The sequence below is a fragment of the Protopterus annectens genome, chromosome 3.part1, assembly GCF_019279795.1.
Source record: "Protopterus annectens isolate FY-2018-M chromosome 3.part1, PAN1.0, whole genome shotgun sequence".
NCBI classification, from domain to species: Eukaryota; Metazoa; Chordata; order Ceratodontiformes; family Protopteridae; genus Protopterus; species Protopterus annectens.
The window spans coordinates 80,321,324-80,349,069 of NC_056732.1; the positions used below are offsets into that span (position 1 = coordinate 80,321,324).

The 27,746-nt window shown below is 38.7% G+C and overlaps 1 protein-coding gene across 1 annotated transcript in view; it reads right to left on the reverse strand.

Moving 5' to 3' along the window:
* Nucleotides 1-760: 760 nt before the first annotated feature.
* Nucleotides 761-27,746, reverse strand: part of LOC122797635 (fer-1-like protein 4) — a 1,984,889-nt gene continuing 1,957,903 nt past the window's right edge. Inside the window, exons 39-42 of the mRNA XM_044066179.1 lie at nucleotides 9,234-9,280; nucleotides 8,738-8,773; nucleotides 6,622-6,722; nucleotides 761-1,781 (exon numbers count right to left, since the gene is read on the reverse strand). Coding sequence (XP_043922114.1) covers nucleotides 1,601-1,781; nucleotides 6,622-6,722; nucleotides 8,738-8,773; nucleotides 9,234-9,280 — 365 coding nt within the window. The 3' untranslated portion in view covers nucleotides 761-1,600. The remainder of the gene's footprint in view (nucleotides 1,782-6,621; nucleotides 6,723-8,737; nucleotides 8,774-9,233; nucleotides 9,281-27,746) is intronic.

Below are 27,746 nucleotides of genomic sequence, written 5' to 3' on the forward strand. Positions count from 1 at the left end.
CCATTCCTTTTCAGCTGTTTATATATATATATATATATATATATATATATATATATATATATATATATATATATGCTGTTGCACTCTATATCTTGTTGTACATATATAATCCCAGGTACAATGCTTTTGCAAAATGAAACTGATTCATTTGCATTTAAATTCATTATTTCAAAATGCAGTGCTGGCATTAACCTGGAATATTGACATGAAGTTCAAAACATGAGGATCTGGTCCTTGAGTGTGAATTAATTGTTAATAAAATCTAATACAAATTATGTCAATACCAGTATAGTTGGATTTTGGTTCACATATTTCAAGAATTTCATCATCTGCTGTTGTAGCCATATGGAAAAGGTAAAGCTTGAAGAGTCAAAGAGTTTTCTTCCTACAATCTTCCATCATCTGGGCATCTGCTAATTGTGCACTCTCGGTAATATAATCACATTTGTAAGTGTAAGGAAACCCTCATTTAGTTGTATGCATTATTCTACATTTAACTTCATTCATCATTAAGCAGAAAAAGATCAATAAATTAGTTTTCAAGTGATGACTGATGCTGTAGCTATAATTTATTTCTCAGTGCCATTTTCCCTACATCATTTATAGACATTTGCAAATATTTTTAAATTCTCTTTTTCTCTCTCTCTTTCCACAATCAGCCTACTGTAACCTAAATTGTAAGAGCATTTTTGACTCTGGAGAAGCTGTCATCATATGTTAGAACAAATTCAGTTCACGTTGAGCCCATTCAAATCAGACAACAACACAGCAGCTCCTTAAAATAATAATTTATTGATTTCCCCAATGTCATCCTATGACATTGGCCATGATAAAATTCTGAAGCCACAGTGTTGTCTTGATCTGTGGTTTCTTATGCTGGAGTCCAGTGTTCTAGTTCATAAACAAAATACTTTCTTAAAACTTATGAAAAACTGAGATAGCCCTGAGTGACACAGTCAGTATTTAACACTACAGTGACATTTATTATACTTGTAATTAACAGTTGAAGTACCAAGTACTCAGGACATTTTCAATCCAATAAATATCAACACATAAATGCTGAAAGAATACCTCTTCCAGTGTAGAATAACAAATATATGTAGCAGATGTCAGTATGTGCTGGATAACATAATTTTATCAAACAAGTTAATTAACCCAATAAGTCAGTTTAAGCAATGCATAATAAATATTTTAAATGAAACCAGTGGTTTGCGTTATGAATTGTTGCCTTGTTTTAGAATACTGGGACTCTATTCCACAGAGCTATCTTTAGTACTCAACACATATAAAAATGTGATATGGCAAATTGGAAACAAAAAAAATCATTTGTGTATATACTGCACTGATACCTGGCACATACATTTGGTACATGGCACGTCACGGTAATACAAGACAGAATGAGGTACATACATTGCAACAGCTTAGCATATAATTCCTACATATTATGTGCCCACTTTTACTCCTAGTTTAGCAGTTTATATGGCTACTACAAACTTGTTACCGTAACAAAGGGAGAAATCTGACATTAAATATTTAAATGATTGTCAGTTTGCATGTTGAGTTTTATATGCCACTACAATTGTTAAATGAAGCTATATTATTAACCATTTATCAGTTTATTGGATAGGCTGCCAGGAACTGTATAAATGAATAGTATGAGAAATGCCAGCAGCAGCAGAATGAAGACTGCTGAAATGATATATTTCTTATAGTTTCTCCAGATGTAGAAATAGCAGCCTTTGATAGGGATTATCAACCAAGACAAAGATGTATTTGGACGGCTGCAAAAAAGAAAAAAATAGGTTAATTACCAGATGACTAAAGATGTTTCTGGCAAACAAAATGTGCCCCTTACAACACAGAGCATTGAAAATTCATGTGTTCATCTGAGTTTCTAAATATTGTAGGATATGTATCCTTAAAAAGTATACGTTGATTCATGCTAATTCTTGTGTATTAATACTCAGTGCGACAACATACTTGATTTAAAAGACTATTATCAACAACAATCTTTAGATATTGCCCTTTTACTGTAGTATCAGACAGAGTTTCTGAATTTTTTTTTTCTGTTGGGACCTTACATAATTGTATTGTGGGAGTGTGTGAGTTCCTTCAGAAAGTTTTCAGGAACGTCTGTCTTCCTTTGGCATTACTTCAGGTAGTGATGAGCTCTGACAAATCTTACTTAGGGAACAGTATACAACAACACAGTACAGCTAGCTAAAATGAGGAAGAACTATAAGTATTTACAAAGGCTTACGAGTCCCAGAAAGAGAAAAACACTCCAGGTATAAATGTCAATTTGGCCCATTTTTAATGAACTGGCAGCAATACAATTGATATAAGGCTCACTCAGTGCAACAGGCGCAGGATGCCACCTGCAGTGGGAGGGACCCAAGCTTGATTAGCACATTACAAGCTATGATGTCCAGTTGGAGTGAATGGCCAGAGCATATCGGGCCTATCCTGATAAGGAGGCTGTGGTTTCATCACTGCATTGGTAACCATCACCAAAACACCATGAAGGAAACTGCAACAGATTTTCTTTTGATTGTAGAAGGACTGACTTACCACTTCTGTGGGAATTGTGCAGCAACATGTAATATCATGTTTTCCTGATCATAGTATTTTGAGGGACAATATATAATGAACACTAAAGAGAATTCAAAGGCAACAGCTCAGTAGGTCTTCAAAAGATACTGTGATATATAATAAACCAACACATGCAAAGTAATTATTGTTTTGTATAAAATACACCATGTTTATTTCAGCTTCACTGGCGTCAGCATAGTTTCATACTTGTTTGTGTTTGTGTCTTTCAGCTTTTCCCGGTTAGGGGTCGCCACAGCGGAACTCCGGTCCGCTAATGATTGGCAGTAGATTTTTACGTGCCGAGTTGCCAGCCCTGACACACAACCTTCAACAAAGGTACGCCCATTCACGCATGTCTCCACACAGAAGACGCTCTAGCTGAGAATCGAATAGGACAACGTCTTACTGTGAGGCGACAATGCTACCGCAGCACCACCACTGCAGTCGTCAGCATAGTTTCATACATAAACATGAAAAATGCCATGTCTTATAACATACAGGTGGCATGGGCTTCACACAAAGTCCTCATATCTGTCAGTAGGCAACAAATAGGCACTGGAATAGGCAATGATATACCTAAAGTCATCAGTAAGGCTCAGAATGAAATGTGAAATGAATGGTGTTAATTCATACTTAGATTAAACATATTCAGTTGCTGCCTATCACACCACAAATATTCATGCAAAGTGCAAACAACTGACCAGGAAGCAAAATACCACAGCAAATGAATCCAACAGTGGCAGAAACCACTCCAGTTCACAGTTGTTGTAAAAAGAACAATCCTTTATTGGTAAAACCACTGCAGTTCACTGTTAACTGCTTTCATCTAAATATAGACTTCTTCAAAACCATGAAAACTCCTCTAAACACTGAATTTAAAAACTCAGAGAAGTAAAACCACACATCTTCATCATAGGATCATAGAAGGTTACTAGGCTAATGGCCCTGGGGGCCCTTCTAAGCCTAGCCAAGAGTTTATCCCCAAAAAGAAACCTCAGTCAGCACCTGTCACCCCTGTCAATGAGGGACACAGGTGGAACCCCTGGGACAAATTTGTGGTTTCCCACCCACTCATTAATGTTGCGCTTAAAGGTGGTTAGTGATGTGCTCTGTTTGATGTGTTGGGAAGTCTATTCCAGAGACGGGGCAGCCTCTGGGAGATAAAGCTTTCTCTCCAGCAGGTTTTGTTGATGTCACATATTAGATTCAGGTCTTTTGAGCGGGTAGTGCATGAGGAGTTATGCTCATGCTCGTGTCCTTATATATACAGGATTTTGAGCTGGTTGCCACTCATAACCCGCTTATTATGTATTTGAGACATGTATACCAGGTAATTCACCTTGAGAGTGAACCTCAGGAGGTGAATCGTGGCACCCCTGTCGAGAACACATAATAAAGGGTTATGATCAGGTTTTGATGCAGTGGATGGAGGTTTCTTTGTTCCATGTACTACTTGTTAGAAATTTCCTGCTTTCAGAACCATAAAACACTTAGTGACCACTGTCAGAAAGGTAGTAACATACTTTCTTATGTTGCATAAAGTAAGGGAAACCTTATTGGCACAGACAACAGGCAGAAACAACTTTGTTTTTTATTTTGCTTCTGTCTTTTGCTGACCAATATTGGAAGATTTAACTGCCTAGTGCAATATCCAATCTTATCAAGTGAGGCAGGGGTGCTTTACAATTGTTCACACTATAGAAGTGCTTAACTGATTTGTCTTTTTCCGGATACAGGAGCATAATCACCACACTCCATGCACTACAAAAAAAAAAAAATGAATTCCTTCAGTGCCAGTATCACCACCAGTTTGAAAAAAATTGACTTAAGTGAAAATGTTATTTTGTAACAGGAAGTAAAAGTAAAGGAAGCCAAAGGACATTTGTTTATAAAACATAAGTAATAACAAAAGTATCAGCAAAGGACTCTGCTGATTTTAACATCCTTCTTGATGTAATGGAACAGGTACAGAAAGTAAGATGGAAATTTACATTAATATGTCATCTGAGCAACATCTCAGTCACATAGCAAGCCAGATCTCAGTATTGGAGTCGACACTAATACTTTAATATGAAGCTTTAAGGTATTACTAATGCTGTATAATCACCCTAGACAGGGTACACTCTGGAAAAAATTAACTTTAGGAATATAGGTGAGCTTGCTAATATTTATGCAGCTATTCTTACTTGATTTAATTAATTTAGTTTATTAGTTTATTTATTTACTTACTATTTGGTAACTGGGTAGACAGGCTGATAGGAAGACCTATTTCAGTCATGACCCATAAGTACAGAAAAAGTAAACAACATGAATAATCAAGAAGTATACAATACTTAAGAACAAATGCAAAATCAAAAATGTTAATGGGTCTTAAAACAAACATATGATTGTTGCATATCTTATGTTTGTTACAGAGTTGTATGTACAATGTATAATTGTCAGCACATTATTCCTTTGTAAAAAAAAATTCCATCTATCAACCAGATTGTAGCAGTACTAAGGTCCAGAAAACACAGCCAGCACTTGCAGAGTTGGTAAATCCAGTGTTTTATTCATAAAATAGCAAGACAAACCGGTTTCAGCATAAAAACCAAAGCCTTCATCAGTGACAGATGGTATCTTTCAGTTTTCAATGTAGCTAGACACAATGTCTGTACTAGGGAGCTTTCTGTATTGTCCGTAGGGTGACACTGTGTGGTCCACTCCTAACAGCCTTGCTCTTGGTCAAACTACCATTTGCATTAATATTAATATTACACAGTAAGACTGGACACCCTCTGTTAAGGGCTTTAAAGTAGCTGATGAGATGTTGGCTGGTGGCAATGATAACTATGTTATAGTCTGGGCAAAAGGGGGCATAGCTAGTAAACCTGTGCCAGCCTTTCCCATGTGTGTGTGTGTGTGTGTGTGTGTGTGTGTGTGTGTGTGTGTGTGTGTGTGTGTGTGTGTAAATCAAACCTCAAAGAGTGTGGGTGTCAGCTACTTGGGCAGGGACATGAAGCACTTGTTGTAAAGAGAGGGTGCTGGAGGTCTTGGTTTGGCCACTCAGCTGAGATCTCAACTCTATAGCTGTGCCAGTGGGGAGTCTTATTGGGGATCTGGAGAAAGGTAGAGGAACCACCCCAGGACTTACTGTGGTCTCTGTGTGCTCTTAAGGGAAATTGCACTTGATGTAGAGAGCTGCATCTGGAAATACTGTGTGTGCACCTGTTATCCTCACAGTGTATGTCGTCGACTGGTACCAGTGGTGAGGATTGAGGCTCCTTGATTATTGGTCCAGTGGTGGGTTGCCACCGAGACATTGCACAATCAGATGTCACGACTCAGTCATGGATACAAGTAATTTAAACAGAGAGAGAGAGAGAGAGACAGAGAGAGAGAACTTCCTGTGAAAGTGGCAGTTTTATGTCTGGAGCAATCAGTGTCCTGGGCTATCTCCCAGTTGACACCCCTTATGACCAAGAAATATAAAGTCTTCCGGCACTAGACAAAGAGCTACTATGTTTCTGCATAGCATTCAAACTATAGCAAAGAGCTACACAAGTTGTTTGGTGCAATTATTAACACTCATATTCCCACACACAGTCAGTGTTTTTGTCTTTTAACTCATCTAAACATCCTAGTTGTGGGTTCTTAAATATTTACTGGTGCTCGTATCATCACACCACTAACTTGCAATGAACAATCTGACCTCTTCCAGAGTACCTACTGCATCCTCTTACAGCTTGCACCTGGCCCTTCATCCCACCTGAGGGACAGCTTTGGAAAGTGGTATAACAGTGACCTGGTTCTCTCTGTACTTTCTGGCATGGTACTACGGCTTCTCCTTAGTGACACTGTCAGTTAAATGAAACATTCTTGATTGGGAGAAGAATAAGATCAGACAGAGGTCAGACAAAAACAAATGACTTTTTAAAAACAACTAATTTTAGTTAGTTTATACATTAAGTCCACATATTACAATGTTAAATTCTAGTATACATTCAACACACCAGTTAATAAATATAGGATATGAAATTTAAATCTTACTTTGGTTTATTAAGTGGATTTGGTTCCTTTCGTCCTAGGCCTACTGGATTCTTCTCAGCTTCTTCTGTTGTAAGTAGCTCAAACTCTGCCTCTACTTTCCCCTGGAAAATAATATAATGTCACCGTGCATAAAGAGTTGTGTTGTGAACATTTCTTAACTACATGCTATTATTTCTGACTCGTAGCAAATTTAAAAGCACACATTATTAAACAGGTAAAATACCTCTGTACAGTAACAGCCATGTAATCCTCTGACAAGTATAATGTCTGGAGAAAAACTAGACATGCTGTTCATAGACTGAAAACAGTCTTCTCATGCAGGTATTTTGAAAAGTAGAGAGAAAATGTGTGGCTGAATCACAGCAGGTATAGTTATGAAACATAATAAATGATCTGACATAAATAGAGTAAACAAGGAATTTAAGTACACTGACCAGCTGCTGTGCCTGATAATTATCTCTAATAAAGCTTACGTGACTTTTTGAGCCACTGTTCACTAAATGTTTGCACAAAGTTAAAGTACTGCATTTGTGCTCATTTTATAATTTTATAACATGCTGCTTTGCTTTCCTACTTTTTAATTACACTTTTCTTGCATCCCATTGTTTGCCAGCCAGCAGCATTTCTCAATCTATTGCTCCATTCATTCATCATGAGGTGAGAGCTATTCCCACAACATTTGGTCTCCATGAGGTGAGAGATAATTACAAAGCACTTTTACAGATGCAGCTTAACTCTACTTCCTGATGGTGATATGAGCTCCCTGCCCTTGATATAGAGGTGTGCCCCCTCCTTGACACATCTCTACAGGGATTATCATACTGGCTTAGGTGAAGCAACCAATGTCCCCCTGACCCTGGCATCTGTTCTTAGTGAAGCAACCCATGCAACTCTCCTGGAGCACCTGCGCACCACAGGAGGAGGAGCCATCACAACCTTCATTCCCAGGCAGCACATGGATGCAGGTTGTGCAACACTCGGCATCTCCAAATTCTTTCTGTGCCACTAATCAATCGCAGGTCATCTGAGTCACAATTAGGGCTTTATCCTCTTCCACTACAGAGCCAGTGTTACTTTCTTACTTTTTAAATGTTAGACATTGTTCAAAAATTTGTAAAATTGTGTTATACTTGTTTATTAATTATCTGGTAGTCCTAGCTCAAGCTTAATATCTTCAATCCTGCAACCATGTGGAAGAATTTTTTTATGTTTCCATAGGAATAGGCCTGGCAGGAGAGACATAAAGTGCCTTTCATTGTCTCTATCTTACAACTATGATAATATGCTGCACTAATGCTGATACCATTGGACCATTTGGGACTAAGACTGAAATCTGAATATGCAGGGCCAATTAATGAGTGAGGCTGAGCTTAATTCTCTGGGTTGGTGGGTGTCAGGATATAGCTGACTGGAGCAAAATATTCATTCTGGTGGCTTCAATTTCAACTTCATCTTCAACTAGTCGACTAACAGCAAGTCTAACCAGTTTTCCAAAATTCATAAAACCAAGTGTCTTAACTCAGACAATGTTTTTTCCCACTAGGCTAGACTTTAATTCTCTCAGACACTCATTGGTGTTTTAACTAATAATAATCTGTCTAGAACACTTTCTGAAAGTGAGATGTTTGTGTAAGTTTGCCATTGATCATTACGCAAATCTTTGAAATTGGTACAACAAAGTACGTCTCTTCACTCACACTTGTGCAAGTTTTTGTTTAGCTGTATAATGATTTCCTTCCTTAAGGTTTCTTCAGTACTTAGTAGTTTTTGTTAATTAATTCTACATGTGCAGCTGAGATATTCTTCTTCTTCAGCTGGACAACTGCTAATTTGCAGGAAAGGTACTGTACTTTAACAAAGACGACAGCTAATGCAAGGTTTTAGGAAAAGTATGGTACCTAAATACAGTTAATGCATGGCTTGGATGTGGTTCTCCCCTCTAGCTGCTACTGTTAGGGTAAATATATTATTTAATTATATGCTTAAGTTGCTTTAAATATCTGTGCTATTGTATTTACCATTTCTGCAGTAAAATGCTTAGCCAATGAAGTTTATTTAGATCATCAGTCTGTCAAAGTAGCTATTATTCTCTATATTAAACTGGATCATTGCTGACTGCTCTAATGTACTTATTCCCTGAACATTGAGTTTTGTTCCTTAGTTGACTGTTTTACAGCACTGTGTGCTAAAATTTAAATGGAAAGTCAGGTTTTCACGTTGTGTATGGTTCGAGACTCGAATGCACTGTTTACTGTTCAATTTTAACTGAATGCATACTGTGTTAAACAGCTCTTGGCATTATCAGTTATCCTTCTATGTTATTCAAATGGGCCTCATGCTTTGTGTAAGTTGGAGTGCATTTTGCTAGAGATGTGTTTCAGTGATTTTTCTGTTTAGTTTGCTCTCTTCTCCAGAACTTTAGAACTTTATCTCCTCTTTATATATAGCTACAGATTTAGACATATAAATATTTATATCATCTATACATATATACGTATATATATCATGAGAGAGAAAGAGACTCTCAGCTTATTAACACACTAACTGTACAACTAAATGTATGTTTTTCCACATGGGTACCCTATTTAACTGCTAAAAGCATGCTCCTTTATGCTCACCTCCTTCAATTTCCTGTTTTTTTTTTCTTTTTTTTTCTTTTCACTAGACAGTTATAGTTAGAACACATGTTTGGGAGCAGTGATTCATTGCTAGGACAGTATAATAAAATGTAAAACTTTTGTTATTCTTGTAATAGGTGCCATCCACAGTGATACAAAAAATAGGAATTCAAGTACAGGGGAGAAGCTACGTTAAAGTGTGACACATCCCCATCAGTGAAGGGAAAAGTTACACGCCAGCATTCAGAGGCACTTGCAATTTACCTCATCTCTGCCTCTTTACTGTTCTGAGTAGTTTAGTTAATTGTGAAAGCTGTTTTTGTATCCTGTCTCACAAATCTTGAGTATTAAGAACATTGCCACAGCCAAGACTGCATGTATAGAGGGCATAAATTGCTTACCTGTGTTTTTACTGATGTAATCTCCCCTGTGTAGGCTGCTTTTATGCTTAAACATCCTTGAACATCTAGTGATACATCAGTGCAGTTGTACTGCACCCATTTTGCAGGGTTTGCCTTATCACTAGTTTACAGTGGTGTACCTTCACTTTTAGTTTCTGTCTTTTAAAAGCTACAACAAAACTCTTCTTCAGGCCATTTGCTTACCTGGGCTTTGAGAAGGCCCAGACTGATCATCTCCCACATTAGTGAGAGGTGTGGCATCTGTAGCCTGCTTGGCTCCTCTCCCACCCCCAATTCCCCCACTTGGCTTCCCAGCCACCTGCCATATCCACACATTTAATCCCACTGCTTTCCTTCCACTTTTTGATGACATCACAAACCTACTTAAGTACATAGTTCCATATCAGGACCATTTCCACGCATTCACCCACCCTATACCATCCATCACAATAGTATTAACTGCTTTAAACCATAATGCTCACTATCCAACCTCAAAGAGCACTCACCTAAAGCTTCTTCACCCCTCAGCCCAGAACAGAACTGCTCAACACAGGAGATGTAGCCTTCTCCCACTACTGATAGGGCTCTTACTATCCCTCAAAGCCGCCTCCCAGACAATATTTGCCCATCCTGATTATTCCAACTCTCAGGAAAGTTTATACCAAGAGAAGACATTCATAGAGCAAGAAAATACTGGACTATGTCCAACTGCAGTTAGGTATGCCAGCACAGTCAGTTTCTTCCACACCTAGGTGGTCTTACCTCCCTATTAATCCATACATTAAATGCACTATTTCTGCTGTATCTTGTAATAGGTTGCCCTGTCTTCAGCTGAGCAGTTGTTCCCTACAACTATTCTCCCTGGTTAACCTTGGGACATAAACTGCATTTCAATCTTTTTCTCCATAAAACTAAGCAGCTCTGTGGAAACATAGCAAGCAGCAACCCTGTAACCTGTGTGATCAAACAACCCATATAATAAAAACATTTAACATCAGATTTTTGTTTTGTACATTACCATAGCTCAGAACTTGACTGTTTTCAGTGGGTACTAGCTCAGCTGTGCTCAGCCACTCTACAAGCAGCTTCACTACACTCCTCACCCACCCCCATATCATTAAATTTACTGGCCAAAGCATATCACCTGACCCACCCACAGCCTCATATCATAAATTCTGCTGGCCAAAACATATCACCTAACTCTTCACTATCCATATCAGCCATTATAGCCAACCAATTAAAACCTGATAAATAAGCAATTAATTACAAATCAGAAAATAGCAATCTTTTCCCCCATCCTTCCCTTATCAACCCCCTACCCAATTTTTTTTGTACTTTTCTTTCTCCCATTTCCTTTCTACACTCTTCTATACAACTACTTAACAGAGCCCATCATACATGTACATCTACTTCCTCTAACAGTACCTTTAACTATCTTAAGCCAATTAACTACTTATGAATCATGTCCTACCTACAGTAAAACCAAGTCCTCCACAAAAACCTATTTACCTCCTGTCCACAGATACAACTCCTAAACTGGCCATCCCTCTTCAGCATATTCAAAATCCTTCTCAAAAGGTATACATTACTAACCTACACCAGATATAAAACCCTACGTCCCAGTAAAAAACGAGTAACAAAACTGCTTCTCCATAACCTCAAAAAACTCCACAACCACCTCAATGGATTAATAGAGAGCAGAGATGTACACCTCAACCATGGCTCAACACCAGTCCCTCCTGAACAAACCCAACACCCAACCCACCCAAACCCTTACATAAATATGCCCATCCTTAACAGTCCTATAAAACACAACAAACCCCAGTTTCTTCCTCCAGCCTAGAAATACATAACCTCAATGCTTGACACATCTACAATAAGATATCAGACCTTCATACATGAATTGAATTCTATCAACCCCACATTCTAATTATCAATGAAAATTGGTTAAGATCTGAAATTAAAGATGAAGAAATCATTCCTCCTGGTTACACCTTCATTAAGAAAGACAAATAGGTAAACAGGCTGATGGCATGACCATCATCTCTCACACCACCTTACAAATCCATACCCACCTTCCAACTATTCCACAATACAGAAATGAAGAAATACTAATAGCCAAACTTCACCTAAAAAATAAGAAATACATAACCACTGTAGCTGCCTATATCCCCGTTCCCCCAAAATTCCAAGACTACTGAAAACTTATTTAGCTACTTATCATCTACTTTCAACCAAGAAACCATCCTGCATAGTGACCTTAACATGAGTAGACATCTAGCAAACCTAACTTTACCTCCATAATATCATCTTCTATCATTGCACTCAGCCTGTCCAACAACCAACCTGATTTGACAAAGTATCCAAATAAAAGGCCATACTAGACTTCATACTTTCAACCAACCCTGAAAGATTAAGATAGCTGGCACTCTCCCAGACTCTCTCAGTGATCACTACCCCTACCTACATCAACAGTAATTACCACAAGCCCACCTCAAACCCGTATGCGTTAACTCTGTGAAAAACTTACCAGTTTTGATAAATCATATTTAGTGACACACTTAAACAATGTGACTGTAAACTCCTCAAATAGCTGCCTATAGATGAAGTTGTCTGCCACTTCAACAACACCTTCTTAACCAGAATAAACCCACAATCCCCAGTGAGACATAAAAGAGTAAAAATAATTCTGCCCTATGGCTAACCTGTCAAACTAAACAACTCATGAGAGACAGGGAACTCCTGGAAGCAATGGCACAAAACCAGGAGCCAATCCACCCTAGACAGATATTGTTGCCTTGGAAGCATACCTCTCAACTTCTCTGAACAAGAAATCTGGACAAAGCCAGAAATAATTGGGGGACAAAGGCTCAAAAATAGGGACAGATTTTAAATATTGCTTCTATAAACTTAGAAAGTTGTTAGCATGACAGATTTTGCATTGTTATACATTTTCTGAAGGATATGATTTCTGAAACTCAACTGTCTGTCATTATTTAGTATTATTTAGTGACTTTGATCCTCAAAGATTTGCCAGAAAACCACAAATTTTATGAGGAAGACGCCAAAAATAAGAGGCAAAAATCTGGACATTCTGTGAAAATCTGGACAGTTGCGAGATACGTAAACTGCACAAGGGAACAAGTTCATTATGATAAAAAGAACTTCTCCACTAACCAGATCACACACAGAAAAAAAAGAGATTTTGGCAAAATTTAAACAACCTCCTAAAACCAGGGAGAAAACCCACCCCAAATCCTTTCTCATCTGAAACTAGCAGGGGCATTGCAGACAAATTCGACAACTACTTTATTTCCAGTACTCTGCTTAACTTAAACAGTAACAACCTATGTCCACCCCACCTAACCTCCCTGACCCTAGCTCCATACCCCAACTTAACCTAATAACAATCCAGGCAAATATAATAAAAAAGAAATTACAAAACTGAAACTCACAAGACTAGCTCCTGGCAACCTGTCATCTGAATACCTTAGTATATGCTGATACCACTTGCTACCCTGTATCTATCCTAATTAATAGTAAGATCTATTACAAAAAAACTACATTCTAGCTTTATGAAAGGCTTCTGTCATGATCTCATTACATAAAGGTGGCACAGCCACCACCCTGTCAAACTACTGCCCTATAGCAATATTTCCTCCCCCTGCAAAGTACTTGAAAAATGCATACAACAGCAATTCCTAGCATTTCTAATTGATAACCAATTACTTTCTCCTTCCCAGCATGGCTTTTAACCCTGCCATAGCACCAAATCTGCCCTGCTACATTTCCTAGATACCGTTAATCAAAGTAAAAACTCAGGTAATTTTATTTCCATCAATTTTTCCCAAACTTGTCAAAACCCTGCAACATGGTTTCACATCAACTACTCCAACAAAAAGACTAAATCTTATAAGCCTCACAACTCCCTCAACTAGCTGGTTTACCAGCTACCTAAACAATCATACCTAGTCAGTGAAATGGAATGACTCCCACTTCACTTTCCCTTCCTTCCAATTACTATAGCCCAAGGTTTCATACTTAGGCCAATACTTTTCAATATCTTCATTAATGACATGCATAAGGAATTAAAACTCGCTATCATAATACAATATGCGGATGACTCAACTTTAGTTTGCTCAGCCCCAAATCTTCCCACCTTAGAAACCATCACACAGAAAGCTTTCTAGCTCTATACAAAACAGGCTAAATAAATCTCAATTCCTGTTAAATCCCAACAAAACCAAACTTATCCTATTCCTTCCTAAAAACATAAACTCAAAAACATTGACCTTAATATTATCTCCTCAAATAACACAGAAACTGAAAATGTCACCAACACAAAATTACAAGGAGTTATCATTGTTAAAAAGTTAAAATCTGATCTGCACATTGACACCACAGTCCCAAATAAAACACTGCAAACTAACAAACTAAGCTCTCTTTACATATCAAAACACTTGATAAGTGATCATAGTAAAAAATAGCTGCCACCTCCCTTCTGCTTCCTACCATTCTATGCCTCAGTAATATTCATAAATTTATTTATTTATTTATTTATTTATTTATTGACATTTGTTAACTGGGTTGGTCCAACTGGGCCAGTAGCCCATTTTCAGTGGAGACCCGAGGAGAAAAGCTCCAGATTATAAAGAAGTTTATATTTAAAAAAATCAGATTCACCCTCTAGAATAATTACATTTTCAGTGGAGAACGGAGGGGAAGGGCTCCAAGATTACAAATAAAGTTTCATATTAAAAATACAATTTACATTCAAAAAAGCATTACGGTACATGTGCTAGTACAAACTTCAGGAATGTACAAAGTTAGAACACAAAAAAATGAAAAACATAAAATGTTAAAAAAAACAAAAAACAATTGCATACTACATAAATTAAATAGAATATGTCAAAAGAGATTAAACAAATGCTATTTAAGACATTATACCAGTGTACAGTGTGAGGAAGATGTCTTAACTAGGAACCTCATAGTAGATAAAAGTAAAATAATAGAGGCAGGGTATTGAAGGCATTTTTAGTGGTGGGAGTATGAAACAACTGAGAAATGGAGCTTAGATTGGGTCATGGCAGGGACATGTCTTGATGCTGAGAAGATGTAGTTTAAGTTATTTTTTAAAGTGTTGTAGGTTAGTAATAGAGTGAATGTGTATAGGAATCTCTTTCCAAGAATGTGCAACAGAGCAGTTATACAAAAGTTTACCTACATTTTTTTGGATGGTAAATATCTAAAAGTTGCTGGTTAGAGCTAAGTAGGGTCTGAGTTGGGAAGTAGGGGGATATGAGAGAGGATATAGCAGGGCATGAAGATGGTTTATAAAGAATGGTGTGTAATATTTGAAATTGTGATAGCAGGAGATGTTGGGGAAGTTCAAGCCATTGGAGGGCATTTAGAGCTAGTCAGTGGTGAGAGTTATGGGGAAAGCACATAATGAATGGGACTATTTTGTGGTATGTTTGTTGAAGTTTGAGCAAGGTTGGGGGTTCGACATTAGTTAGAATTGGGGCAGCATATAAAAGGGAGGGAAGGAGAAGTGCCTGAGCCTGGGAGAGTCTGGCATTGGTGTTTAGGAATTTTTTATTACGATATTGTAGTCCTAGTTTCTGGTGAGTTTCTTTGATATATTGTAGTAAGTGAAAGATAACTTAAGTTCATTATCAGTGATGACACCTAGGAACTTAGTTTGAGTTTCTGGTTATATGATCTTGTTACTAGAGGATGTAATGGTAAAAGTAGATTTGTGATGAGAGAGGGGCTGAAGGAGAAAAAGCAGTAGCTTGGTCTTTTTTGGATTAAGAATGAGTAGATTGTCGGATAGCCATTTTTCAGTAGATAAGAAGGAATTTTGGGTTAGGGTAAGAAGTTCAGGGATATTATTGGAGCTGAAGATGAGAGTAGAGTTGTCTGCATATTGGATACGAGTGGATTGTTGGCAGGATATGTGTAGTTCATTAGTGAATATATTAAACAGGAGGGGACCTAACATGGAGCCTTGTGGAACATCAGTTGGTACTGTGATATAGGGAGAGCAGGATGAGAGCCATATGATGGACTGTTGCCTACAAGAGAGATAGCTAGAGAACATGGTTACGGAGATAAGTTAAGATTAGCCAGTTTGGTTAGTAGTAAAGGGTGAGAGACAGTATCAAAGGCTTTAGAAAGGTCGAGGAAAAGACAGGATATGAGTTGGTTGTTGTCATGCACCTCAGTGATACCATGTGTAAATGACAGGAGGGCAGTAGTTGTACTATGGTTAGGCCGGAAGCCATGCTGTGTGGTAGTGAGGAAGTTATGCTGGAGGAGATAGTTGAGAAGCTGTGAATGGATGCATTTTTCAAGTATTTTAGAGAGAGGGGATAGGATGCAATGGGTCTATAGTTAGATGGGTCAGTTGAGTTTCCTTCTTTATGGAGGGGGATTGTGTAAAAAGATTTCCATATGTGAGGTACAGTGGCTTCTTTAATTGACCTGTTGGTGAGAATAGATACAGGATGGGCTATAGATTCAGCAGTCAGTTTGAGGAAGCTAGAGGGAAGATTGTCTAAAGAGGCATAGCAGGGTTTCAATTTCAGAAGAAGTGTTTTGATGTAAGACGAAGAAATAGATTGAAAGGAGAAGAGGTTTTTATTGAGTCGGCAGGAGGGAGAAGGGATAGAAGTAGAGTTAGAGTTAGAGGGCAGGAGTTTTTGTATTGTATCTATGAAGTATTTATCAAGGAGGCTAGCAGTCTCTAGTGGAGATGTATTTGGGAAAGGGAGGGGTTGGAAGGGTGGCCAGGCGAAAGAATATTGTTGAGAGTTGACCAGAACTTATGTGGGTTGGACTTACCATTGAGTTGGGCAGAGTTATAGTAGGTTGTTTTGTCTTTATTGGTTAGTTTCTTGACAAGATTCTGTAATTGTCAGTAGTAGTGTAGTAGGGGTAGCTCTTTTTTCTTGACCCAGGCTTTCCAAGCATTATCTCTTCTGTGCATAACAGATCTAGTTTCCTTGGTAAACCAGGGGCATAATTAGATTTGATTCTAATTTTCCTGGATGGAGCAAGTGAGTTGAGGGTATCCAGGTAATGCTATTGAATTTGCTCACAAATCTTAATTTTTCCACTAAACACAAACTAGAAAGTACCGACAAAAAAAAAAGCAAATTTGCCTGCTGCCTCCCAAACTGCTCCCATCACTGCATGGCCTTCAGTATTCTCAATGGGCTGGAACTTCCTCAGCACATCACCCTCTCACAGCACACAAAATACTTCATCATCCACTTAAAGTCCCCTCTCTGTCAAATCTCAAGCACTGGCATGTAACAAACAGAACCCTAAGATCCTCAAAACTTAAACTAACTTGCTAATAAATCAAATAATTATTATGATGACTCACTATTCTCTGTCGATATCTACAAAACATGGAACAAACTTTCAAACCACATTGGGTATCTAAATAATCTGCAAAAATTCAAATCTGCCCTAAAATATCATCTGGCAACTAATAAACTATGCAAGTTTACCAGACCTACAGGTTAAAGTATGCAATCCTAACTCTGTCCACTATGGATACTATACAAGTGCATTAATATAGTATTTTTGAGTCTATCCACAATATCTTGAAAATGTATTTACTTAATCTGATATGCTTTGTAAATAATATTTGTTGACTGTTTTGTTTTGAATTGTCAGAAATGTATTTCTATCTTTATTTTGGAGTTTTTCTGCCCAGGCCTCCACTGAAAATAGGCATTTCAGTCACCAGACAGGCTTTCTCAGTAAACAAAAGCAAATAAATATAGAAGCAAACAAACCAATCAATCAATCAATCAATCAATCAATCAATCAATAAAATGTGACACTGAAAAGGTATCCACAAAATGCAAATAAAATATATTTCATTTTCCAATGTAAGTGGAATAAACTGTAATGCTAAAAATGTTTATATAAGCAATGCTCTGGAAATCCAGGTAATACTGCTTATTTGCACTGTTTTTAAAAACCTGGAGGGAAGAAGCAAATGTGGTGGGACCTATAGGTTATGATTCTTTTAAGTCCTGTGACAGAGACATGAAAGGCTTCTAGCCTATTCAGAGGCAGTATTAGTGGTTTAATTTTTAGAAAGGATTTCTAAAAAGGCTAAATGGGAGATGGGGCTTATGTCTCTCATGTCAATTGAGTTAAACAAATTGTATTAAAACTATTGTACAGGTTGTCTGTGCAAGCTGAAGAGAGGATAGGTTTTGTACTGTATTATTTTTTATTTTTTATTTAACATTTGTTGACCGGGAATGTCTGACTAGGTTCCACAGAGCCTGTTTTCAGCAGAGGCCCGGGGAGAAATGCTCCAGTATTAGGATCATAGGATCATAGGAAGTTACTAGTCTCTTGGCCCTGAGGCCCTTACAAGCCTAGCCAAGAAATTAGAGCCATGTTCTGACCAGTCAGCACCCGATGCCACTGTCCAGCAGGGACACAGATGGAATCCCAGGGGTGTATTTTCTGTTCCCCATCCAGTTATGCAGGTTGTACTTAAAAAAGGTTAATGAGGTACTCTGCTTGATGTGGAGTGGGAGTCTATTACACAGAAGTGGGAGTCTCTGAGACACAAATCTGTCCTGCCAACAAGTCCTATTGATGTCACAGACCAGGCTGAGGTTGCGGGTGTGGGTTACTCGTGTGCAGCTTGACTTGTGGATATGCAACAGTCCCATCAAGGCAGGGTCTGAGATGGCTTTGTATGCCAGACAGAGGTCACCTCTGAAGAGTCTGTATGAGACTGAGTAGAGGGACACAGCCTTTAGCCTATCTATGTAGGGTAGATGTTTGAGGCCCTGGATTCTCCTGGTAAGGAACCTCTGTGGTCTCTCCATTTGCTACATGTGCTTTGTGAGGTACATGCCGAAAGGGGCATTGTACTCAATAATGGGTCTTATAAGGGAGGAATATAGGTATGTTATGACCTCCTTGTCATTGGATGAGAGACTCTTACTAATGAGGTGGGCCATGTTGAAAGCTTTCTGTACAATGGAGGCAATATGGTGGTCAAAGGTCAGTTTGCTATCAACCTGGGTGCCCAAGTCCCTCATAACTGATTGCATATTTAGGACCTTGTTATTAATGTGATAATTTGTGGGGACATCACTCTCCCCAAAGGGGATGATGGTGCATTTTCTGGTATTTAGTTTGAGGCCATGTTTCTGACACCAGTCATTTGTTTGGGTAAGACCTTCTTGGAGGATATCCACATCTTTAGGAGAATGGATGACAGCACCCAGCTTGCAGTCATCTGCAAACTTGGTCAGCCATAGCTCACTGGGTTTGGCCTGGACCTCAGAAAAGTATATCCCAAACAACAGAGGCCCCAAGATCGATCCCTGGGATACACCACTCGTTACAGGTCTACTGCTTGAGGTGGCTTCCCCTATTTTGACTAGGTGGGTTTATCAGTGAGACAGTTTGCTACTCATCTGGTAACATACTGATTGATGCCTAGTTGAGAGAGTTTATCTATTATACCCAAGTGGGGAATAGTATTGGAAACTTTGGGAAGGGGGTAGGTGGTGTGCACTGTCTTCCCCTCATCCACAGCTTTGGTGACTGTCTCAAAGAAGTTGATCCAATTTAACAGGCACGACCTCTCCTTGATGAAACCAAACGGTGTGGGATTGAGTGTTTGGAGGTTGCCAATGTCCTTGTTAATGAGGTCCATGATAATCCACTCCATAGCCTTGCAGATCAGGCTAGCTAAGCTGATGGGTCTATAATTTCCTGGATTGGTGGATGCTTCACCTTTGTGCACAGGGATGACTGTGGCTGTTGTCTACTTGGCTGGGACGAAGCCAGTACTCAGGCTTTGGTTGAATAGAGTGCCTAATGGTGCTACACGTTCCTGCCTGAGTTCATGTATGATGCAGTCTGGGATGTTATTGGGTCCCATGGAGGCTGTATTTTTTGTTCTTGCGAGGTCAGTGATGACTTATTCCCTAGTAATAAGGGGAGGGGGCTGGTGCTGGGGTGTCCTAATTTATTGATGGGGGGGGGCAGAGGGGTGAAGTTTTCACTGAACCTGTCTGCCAGCAGGTTGGCTATATCTACGGCATTTGTGTATATGGTGTCCTTGAGCACCAGTTCTGAGCAAATCTGAGTGCTTCCTTTGAGATTGCAGACATATGTGAAGAAGGCCTTATGACTGTCTTTAGTAGACATGGCCAGTTTGGACTCAGAGTTTGCTTTGGAGGATTTCACAATTAGGTACCTCCTCCTTCCTGGTTCTGGACAGCAATTTTTTTCCTTTTATTATACAGTTTATTTATTGCAGATGTCCACCAGACAGGTTTACTTTTCCTTGAGGAGAATGATTCTGTCCGGATATTCCTGATTCCATGCAGCTATATAAATGCTTGTATAGTACATTGGTGTAGATTTGGACATATCTGCCAGTTCCTATGTAGGGGAGGGGGCTTTGAAGCTGTTTATGCCTTCCCTCAGAAGGTTGTAATCAGCTTTGAAGAAGTTTTTTTGTTTGACCCTAGCTACGGGGGGGGGGGGGGGTTCAGGGGAGATGGTGACTCTGAAAGTGACTACTTTGTGGTCAGATCTTACTAGGGAGGATGATACTGTAGGGATGCTGCAGTGGTTACTCATGTTTGTTAACACCAAATTTAAGATATTTTCACCTCTTGTGGGGGTGTCGACCAGCTGGCCAGAGGCATATGCATTGACGATATCAAGGAATCTCTGGGCATTTGTGTTTTGTCATGAGTAGTTCTTCCAATTTATGGTTGGATAGTTAAAGTCACCCAGGATCAGGGTAAGGGGTTGAATCTTGATAGATTCGAAGAGGTCCAGATAGGTGGAGTGGGCATCCTGAGTCAAAGTTGGAGGCTTGTAGTTAGCTATGGTTTGAATAGGGGTATTGTCAATGGTTAAGTCCACCTGGAGTGTCTCCTGTGTGTCATACTGTTTGACCAGCTTGGAGGTGTGTATGCCTTTTATATATATATATATATATATATATATATATATATATATATATATATTGCAGCTCCACCTCCTTTTGCTTTGCTGCCTATGGTTTGGGGTTTGAATGTATGATAAGATGAGTAACCTGGTATTGGCTGGGGTGCTCTCCACAGCTTTGAACCAGGTTCCTGTGACTGCACAAATGTCAGCATCTTCCAGGGTTATGAATGCTTGCAATGAGTACAGTTTCATGTTAAGTAGCATGACCTTTAATTTGTGTTTTGATTAAATTTTCATGTTGGTAGTTTCAACCTCATGGTATTGCCTAAAAAAGGCACTATGGGGGAGGCAAGAGCCTTTGCCAGAAGCCTGAAGCCCAAGGGAGACAGATACAGGTCATCTCTGGTGAAACATTGTGGTTTGTCAATCATGTCTTCCCAAGTTGTCAGGTACTGGATCCCCTTGGAATGACACCAGAATCTAAGCCAATTATTAAAGTCAATCATTTTCTGTTTGTATTGAGGCATCATTCTGGGTGATGGTAGAATGCTGCTTGAGGCTAGGAACATAACTGCCTGGGACACATATTCAGCGAGCTTGATCATGTCCCTCTTCATATAGTCCCGGGAGGTATGTCTCAAGTCATTCATGCCAACATGGACTATAGTATTCTTCAAACATAACCAAAATAACAAACAGCCCAAGTGAAGGAGCTGGTTTGGACCCACTCACCAGTTACAATCTATTCCAAATGAAAGACAGTAAACATGCCAAACATCCACTTTATTCAAGCCAAATAAAAACAAATCACAGAAAAGTTGTGAGAGACAAGCACTTTCGTCTAGATAATCTAGACTTCATCAGATAATTTAACAAGGAAGAAGCACTTCCTTATAAAACAGTTCAACAGGAAGTGACATACATATTTTAAAAAATTAAATTAACGAAAAGTCAAGGAACTGGCCAGGGCAAAATGAATATATCTCCATCAGTCCCCTATTGAAATTAAAAGCACGAGAGGGGTAATATTACCTCTCTATAATTCATTGTGAATTTTGTATTTTTAAAATAATCTATTTTAATATATTTATTTATATTTATACATAAAATCATCCAAGGCAAATTTTGAGAAAAAAATCGCTAGGGACTCAAAAGACAATCATAAGGCCTTCTTTAGCTATGTTAGAAACCTGGGAGGAAACTCCCAGATATGCTCAGAATTAGTTCAAAATGATGTGAAAATTACTGAACCTACAGACATTGCCAACATACTGGCTGGCAGGTTCAGTGCAAACTTCTCCCCCCCCCCCCCCAAAAGGAGAGATATCTATACCAGAGGATTGTAGCCCCCCAAACATCTCTAACGCCCAGGTGAGAACTGCTCTCTCCAAGGCGAAAAACACAGCATCCATGGGACCGGATGGTGTCCCCGGCTGTGTGCTCCATGAACTCAATGAGGAATTAAACCCGCAGTTAGGACAGCTGTTTAATCTTAGCCTCACCTCAGGATACGTACCCAAGGAGTGGCGTACGGCAACTGTGGTCCCACTTCACAAAGGCGGTGCCTCCACCGACCCTGGAAATTACCGTCCCATCAGCTTGACAAGCCTGATCTGCAAAGCCATGGAGAGGATCATAATGGAACTCATAAATAAAGACATAGGAAACTTGCAGACTTTGGATCCAACCCAGTTTGGCTTTGTCAAAGGCAGATCATGCCTTTTAAACTTGGTTGACTTTTTGAAACAGTCACCAAGGCCATTGATGAGGGAAAGGCAGTCCATACAGCCTACCTCGACCTGGCAAAGGCTTTCGACACAATACCCCACTCAGGTATCATTGAAACACTCATCAGCTTAAATGTAAACCCATACATCACAAGATGGGTTGCAAACTGGCTAAGTGACAGAACCCACAGGGTCAGAGTTGCTGGCGCCATGTCAGACTCAAAGCCTGTCACAAGTGGTGTCCCACAGGGCTCAGTCCTGGGCCCACTCTTGTTTGGCATCTACTTTTCTGAAGTACAAGTAAACACAGGAGGGTTATGGCTGACAAAGTTTGCAGATGACTGCAAACTGGGCGCCATAGTCGAAAACACATCTGACACAGATATCCTTCAGAAGGGTCTCACAGAAATGGATAACTGGTGCCAGAGCCATGGCCTAAAGTTAAATGCCAAGAAATGCATAGTCATACCCTTCGGGAAAAACAAGGTTACCCTAGCTACCACATAGGTGGCAATCCACTGAGCACAGAAGAAGTTATCAGGGATCTGGGGACCCAGGTTGACAGTAACCTTCGTTTGACACTCACGTTGCTAAAGTAGTTAGGAAGACCTTCTACATTGCCCACCTGATCATGAAGGGATTCACATCTAGATCAAGGGAGGTCATTGTCCCCCTGTACTCATCACTCAACAGACCAATGATTGAGTACAATGCCCCATTCGGAATGTATCTGACCCGACACCTGCAGCAGCTAGAAAGGCCCCAAAAGTTCCTCACCAAAAGGATAAAGGGTCTCAAAAATATGTCTTATGCTGCCCGACTGAAAGAACTCCAGCTCTATTCAGTCACTTACCGCTTGCTCAGAGGTGACCTGTGCCTGACATACAAGGCCATGTCAAACCCAGATTTGATGAACATGCTTCACCTCAAAAAATCTAGATCCCTCAGAACTACAAGGGCGGGAGACTTAAACCTTGACACGGTTATTAATAGGACGTGCTGCAGGGACAGATTCATCACCCAGAGACTCCCTATGCTGTGGAACAAAATCCCGGTACATGTGAGGCAGAGCACCTCGCTGGCCTTGTTCAAGAGAAATCTTGACCAATGGATGGGAGATCACAGATATACCCCAGGGATTACCTCAGTGTCACTGCTTGGCAGAGGCACAGCAAAATAATGGGCATATTTTTCTTCAAACTAAAGGGGTGGCGAAAGCCACAAAACTCTGGGCTAGGCTTATAAATGCCCTTGGGCAGATAGCCTAGTACGAACCTATGAACCTATGAACCTATACATCTCTTACAAACTTGTATTTATATTTCATGACATATATGTATCCTTTATTTATTATATTTATTCTTGGCTGGTCTTTGTGCTATTTTTTGTATGTATTTATTCACACATGGGACTGCTTATATTTTATTTGTATTGACTTTTCTTTAATTGAATTTTTTAACATATTTATATCACTTCCTGTTGAACTGTTTTATACAGAAATGCCTCTTCCTTGTTAAGTTATCTGATGAAGTCTAGATTATCTAGACAAAAGCGCTTATCTCTCACAACTTTTTCTGTGATTTTTTTTATTTGGCTTGAATAAAGTGGATGTTTGGCACGTTTACTGTCTTTCATTTGGAATAGATCTTAACTGGTGAGTCCGTCCAATCCAGCTCCTTCACTTGGACCATTTGTTATTTTGGTTCAGTTTGTGCTTTGTTTTATATTTAAGAAGTCTGTTATGGCCAGAGAAGACAGCAGGGATTTATCAGCCCCACTCCTTACCCAGAACTTGGATTTTGAAGCTCTACAACAGACCGTGCTTACTTTAAGCACAGTCATGCAGTCCCTTTCCTCAAAAGTTGATGCTTTACTTAGTACACCCCCTTCTGACGTCAGACCGCATTTGGAAGTACCTAGTGGAACAGAAACAGCGTGCATGAGTTTGCGGTCTGTTCTAATGGATTGTAATTTTGACAACAGTACACAACGTCCTACTAGTAGTGGTTTATCTACAATTTGTAATGGAACTGGTAGTTCTTTTTCTTCCATACCATGTGGACAATGTACTCAACGGGCAGGAGAGACTATTGTAACAACAGGCACTGTACCAGTGTTACAAGATTGGCTATCAGAGACTATTTCCTTTGGAGAAACTGAGGCTTTTGAGCCGGTTAATGGTAATAATGATTTACCAAATTTATTTGAAACTTTTGACTATAAATTATCCAAAATCAAGCCACTTCATCTTGATAATGCATATTTCATTGAATGCATTAAAGAAAACATAGTACCTAAAGGCCTTAGAATGTGGTGCTACCCTAGTGGTTTGCAGTATAACTTGGATTTATTTAAAGAATTGGTTACTATGTTTGAGCAGCATGATGCAGAGTATATGTGATTAATTATAAAATATAATGATGCTTTAATTAATGAATTGATTACTGGCATTTCTGAATTAGATAAAATCATTTGTGGCCACTTGAATTATGAAAAATTTAAATATGAACACCTGCGTATTTTTAAAAGTATGGACCATCTAGTGAATTCCATTAAAGCTAGAAAGATTAAAAAATTAACAAGGGATAGAAATGATTATGGTAATGGTACAGCATACCCTAGGCCTCCACCTTCACAGGAATGAGGTAACAAATTCATAGGTTCATAGGCTGATACTAGGCTATCTGCCCTAGGGCATTTACAAGCCTAGCCAGAGTGTGTTTGGCTTTAGCCACCCTTTTAGATTTGTAGACTGTGCCTTTGAATGGTAGGTCACAGAATATAGCCCCTTTATGGTTAGTTTATTGTGCCTCTGTCTAGTAGGGACCCAGAAGAGATCCCGGGGGTATACTTACGATCTCCCATCCACTCGTCAAGATTTCTCTTGAAGAGGGTCAGCGAGGGGCTCTGCCTAACCTGGACTGGGATTTTGTTCCAGAGTGAAGGGAGTCTCTGGGATATGAATCTGTCCCTCCACCATGTCCCATTTATTTCTGTGCTGAGGTTTAAGTCTCTGGAGCATGTCGCTCTAAGGGATTTGGATTTCTTGAGGTGGAGTATGTCCATTAATTCTGGGTTGGACATGGCTTTATATGTTAGGCACAAATCGCCTCTGAGTAGGCGGTAAGCAACTGAGTAGAGCTGTAGTTTCTTTAGCTTTAGTTTCTTCACTAATCCTAATTTGAATACAACTAACACTACTACTAATAATAACTTAAATAATTCCATACCTAATAACCCTGGGCAGGCTTTTTTAGACCCACAGGAATTCCCACCCTTAAGATAGTCAGAGTGCCTAAGGAACAAGGGTCCTCTAATGAACAACAACTGGGAGATGGCTCCGGTAAACACCTACAAGCACTGGAAGAGGGGAGGGATGACGCACAGGGGTGGGAAGAGATTCCAAACATGGAACAACAGGACTTGATTGTACTTTTAAATTATAATTTGATTCCAACACTTTTTGTAACAGACCAGCTGTTGGACCACCTGCTTTCACCCTGTCATATTGTTACCAGCACTTTAGGGGACTTTAATGTATATAACTTCTCCGGTATTGTAATAAATTTAGAACATTGTGATTTGCTTGTCAAAGAGTCTACTTTTGTATCTCCTCATTTTCTAGATATTGCTAGTACTTTGATGGATTTGAGAATGTATACACGTAAATTAAAGCTAAAGATTTTGTTCAATAACTCTTCTTCCACATCTTTTGTTAATCCATTGGCTTTTTCTAGTACCTATAACCCCCTCCTTCACCCTGCTGTTCAACTTTTTGAAGATATATGTGAACTTGATATACGTAATTCCAAATTTTCAAATAGGAATATTAACATAAATGAGAAACAGGTGATTGATGATATAAAAACATTTTCTCATACAACTAGAATTATGAAGCCAGATAAAGGGGGAGGTGTAGCTTTAATGAATCACGATGACTACATCAAGAAGATGTTGTTCATTCTAGAAGGTAAAGCCTACATAAAATCCTCCTTAAATGAGCTAAATGTTTCCTACAGTAAAATAAGGAACCAACTTCAAGATCTTTTTATTGAAGGATCAATAACCATAGAGGCTCTTAATTATTTATCTGTTCCTTATCCTAAATTATCTGTTATGTTTGGATTACCAAAATTGCACAAGAATCTTACACAACCACCAATGCATCCTATTGTTGACTCAAAGGGTTCTATCATTCACCCCTTAGCAAAATATTTGGACAGCAGTTTAAAAGAATATGTACTGAATGAGACACATGTTTGTAAGGATTCATGGAGTTTTTTAGAATCAATATTAAAAATACCTTTTAAGGACACCAGTATGTTTTTAACCATTGACATCAAGGATTTATACTCTGTTATACCCCATGATATGGGGCTTGATTGGTTTACAGAATACCTCTATGAGCAAAGTATTTCATGCTTTGATGTTTTGGTGTATACACAATTAATGGAAATTGTTCTTAAAAATTATTTTATTTTATTCACTAATGAAATATATTTGCAACAAGAGGGAGTAGCCATGGGCACTATGTGTGGTGGCCTTTACGCCAACATTGTGGTTAAACAATGGGAGAAAAAAAGTTTTATTTCTCTTATGCTATTTTAGATACATGAAGTTTTATACCAGGTTTTTGGATGACATGTTTATTTTATGTGATGGACCAAATGAGCTTATTACTGATTTTTATCACATACATCGAAAATACCAATAACTTTTTAAGATTTACATATACAAGTGACCCTGATATGATTTTCTTTTTAGATATATTGTTGGTTAAAGATTATCATAAAGAGAAGTTTGTTTCAAAAATTTTTAGAAAAAAGTATGTATTCAAATTCTCTACTGCATTTTTCCAGTACTCATCCTGTGAAGCAAAAGAAAGCTATTGTCAAGGGCCAATTCATGCGTGCAGCAAGTATGGTGTCCTAATGGATGAATTCTTGGATGAATGTGATAATTTAAAACAAATGTTTTTACCCTTTTAAATTTATAAGTGATATTATAACTGTGGTGGTAAATAAAAGGGAGCGAGGATTTTATTTACCCATTCTTTCAGGGGAGGATGTTATTGATGGTCTGTCTTTGAATAATTTTGATTCTAACAATAGGGAGGATGGCAGAGATTTTATAACTTCTTTTACTACTGTTTTTACATGACAGTTTCATTTTAAAGGATATTTAGTAAACAATTGGTCCATTCTTAGATATGAGAAGAATATTAGAACTTTGGTTTACAACCTACTATAGTTTATAGAAAAGGTAAGAACTTGAAAAATATTTTTGAGACTCGAAACACATATTCTAACCAAAAATCTGGTTTTATGAGTAAATGCGGTAGATGCAATTACTGTAAATATATAAAAGAAGGTAACACTTTTTGCATCAATAATGCAGAAATCAGGATCAACCAGAAA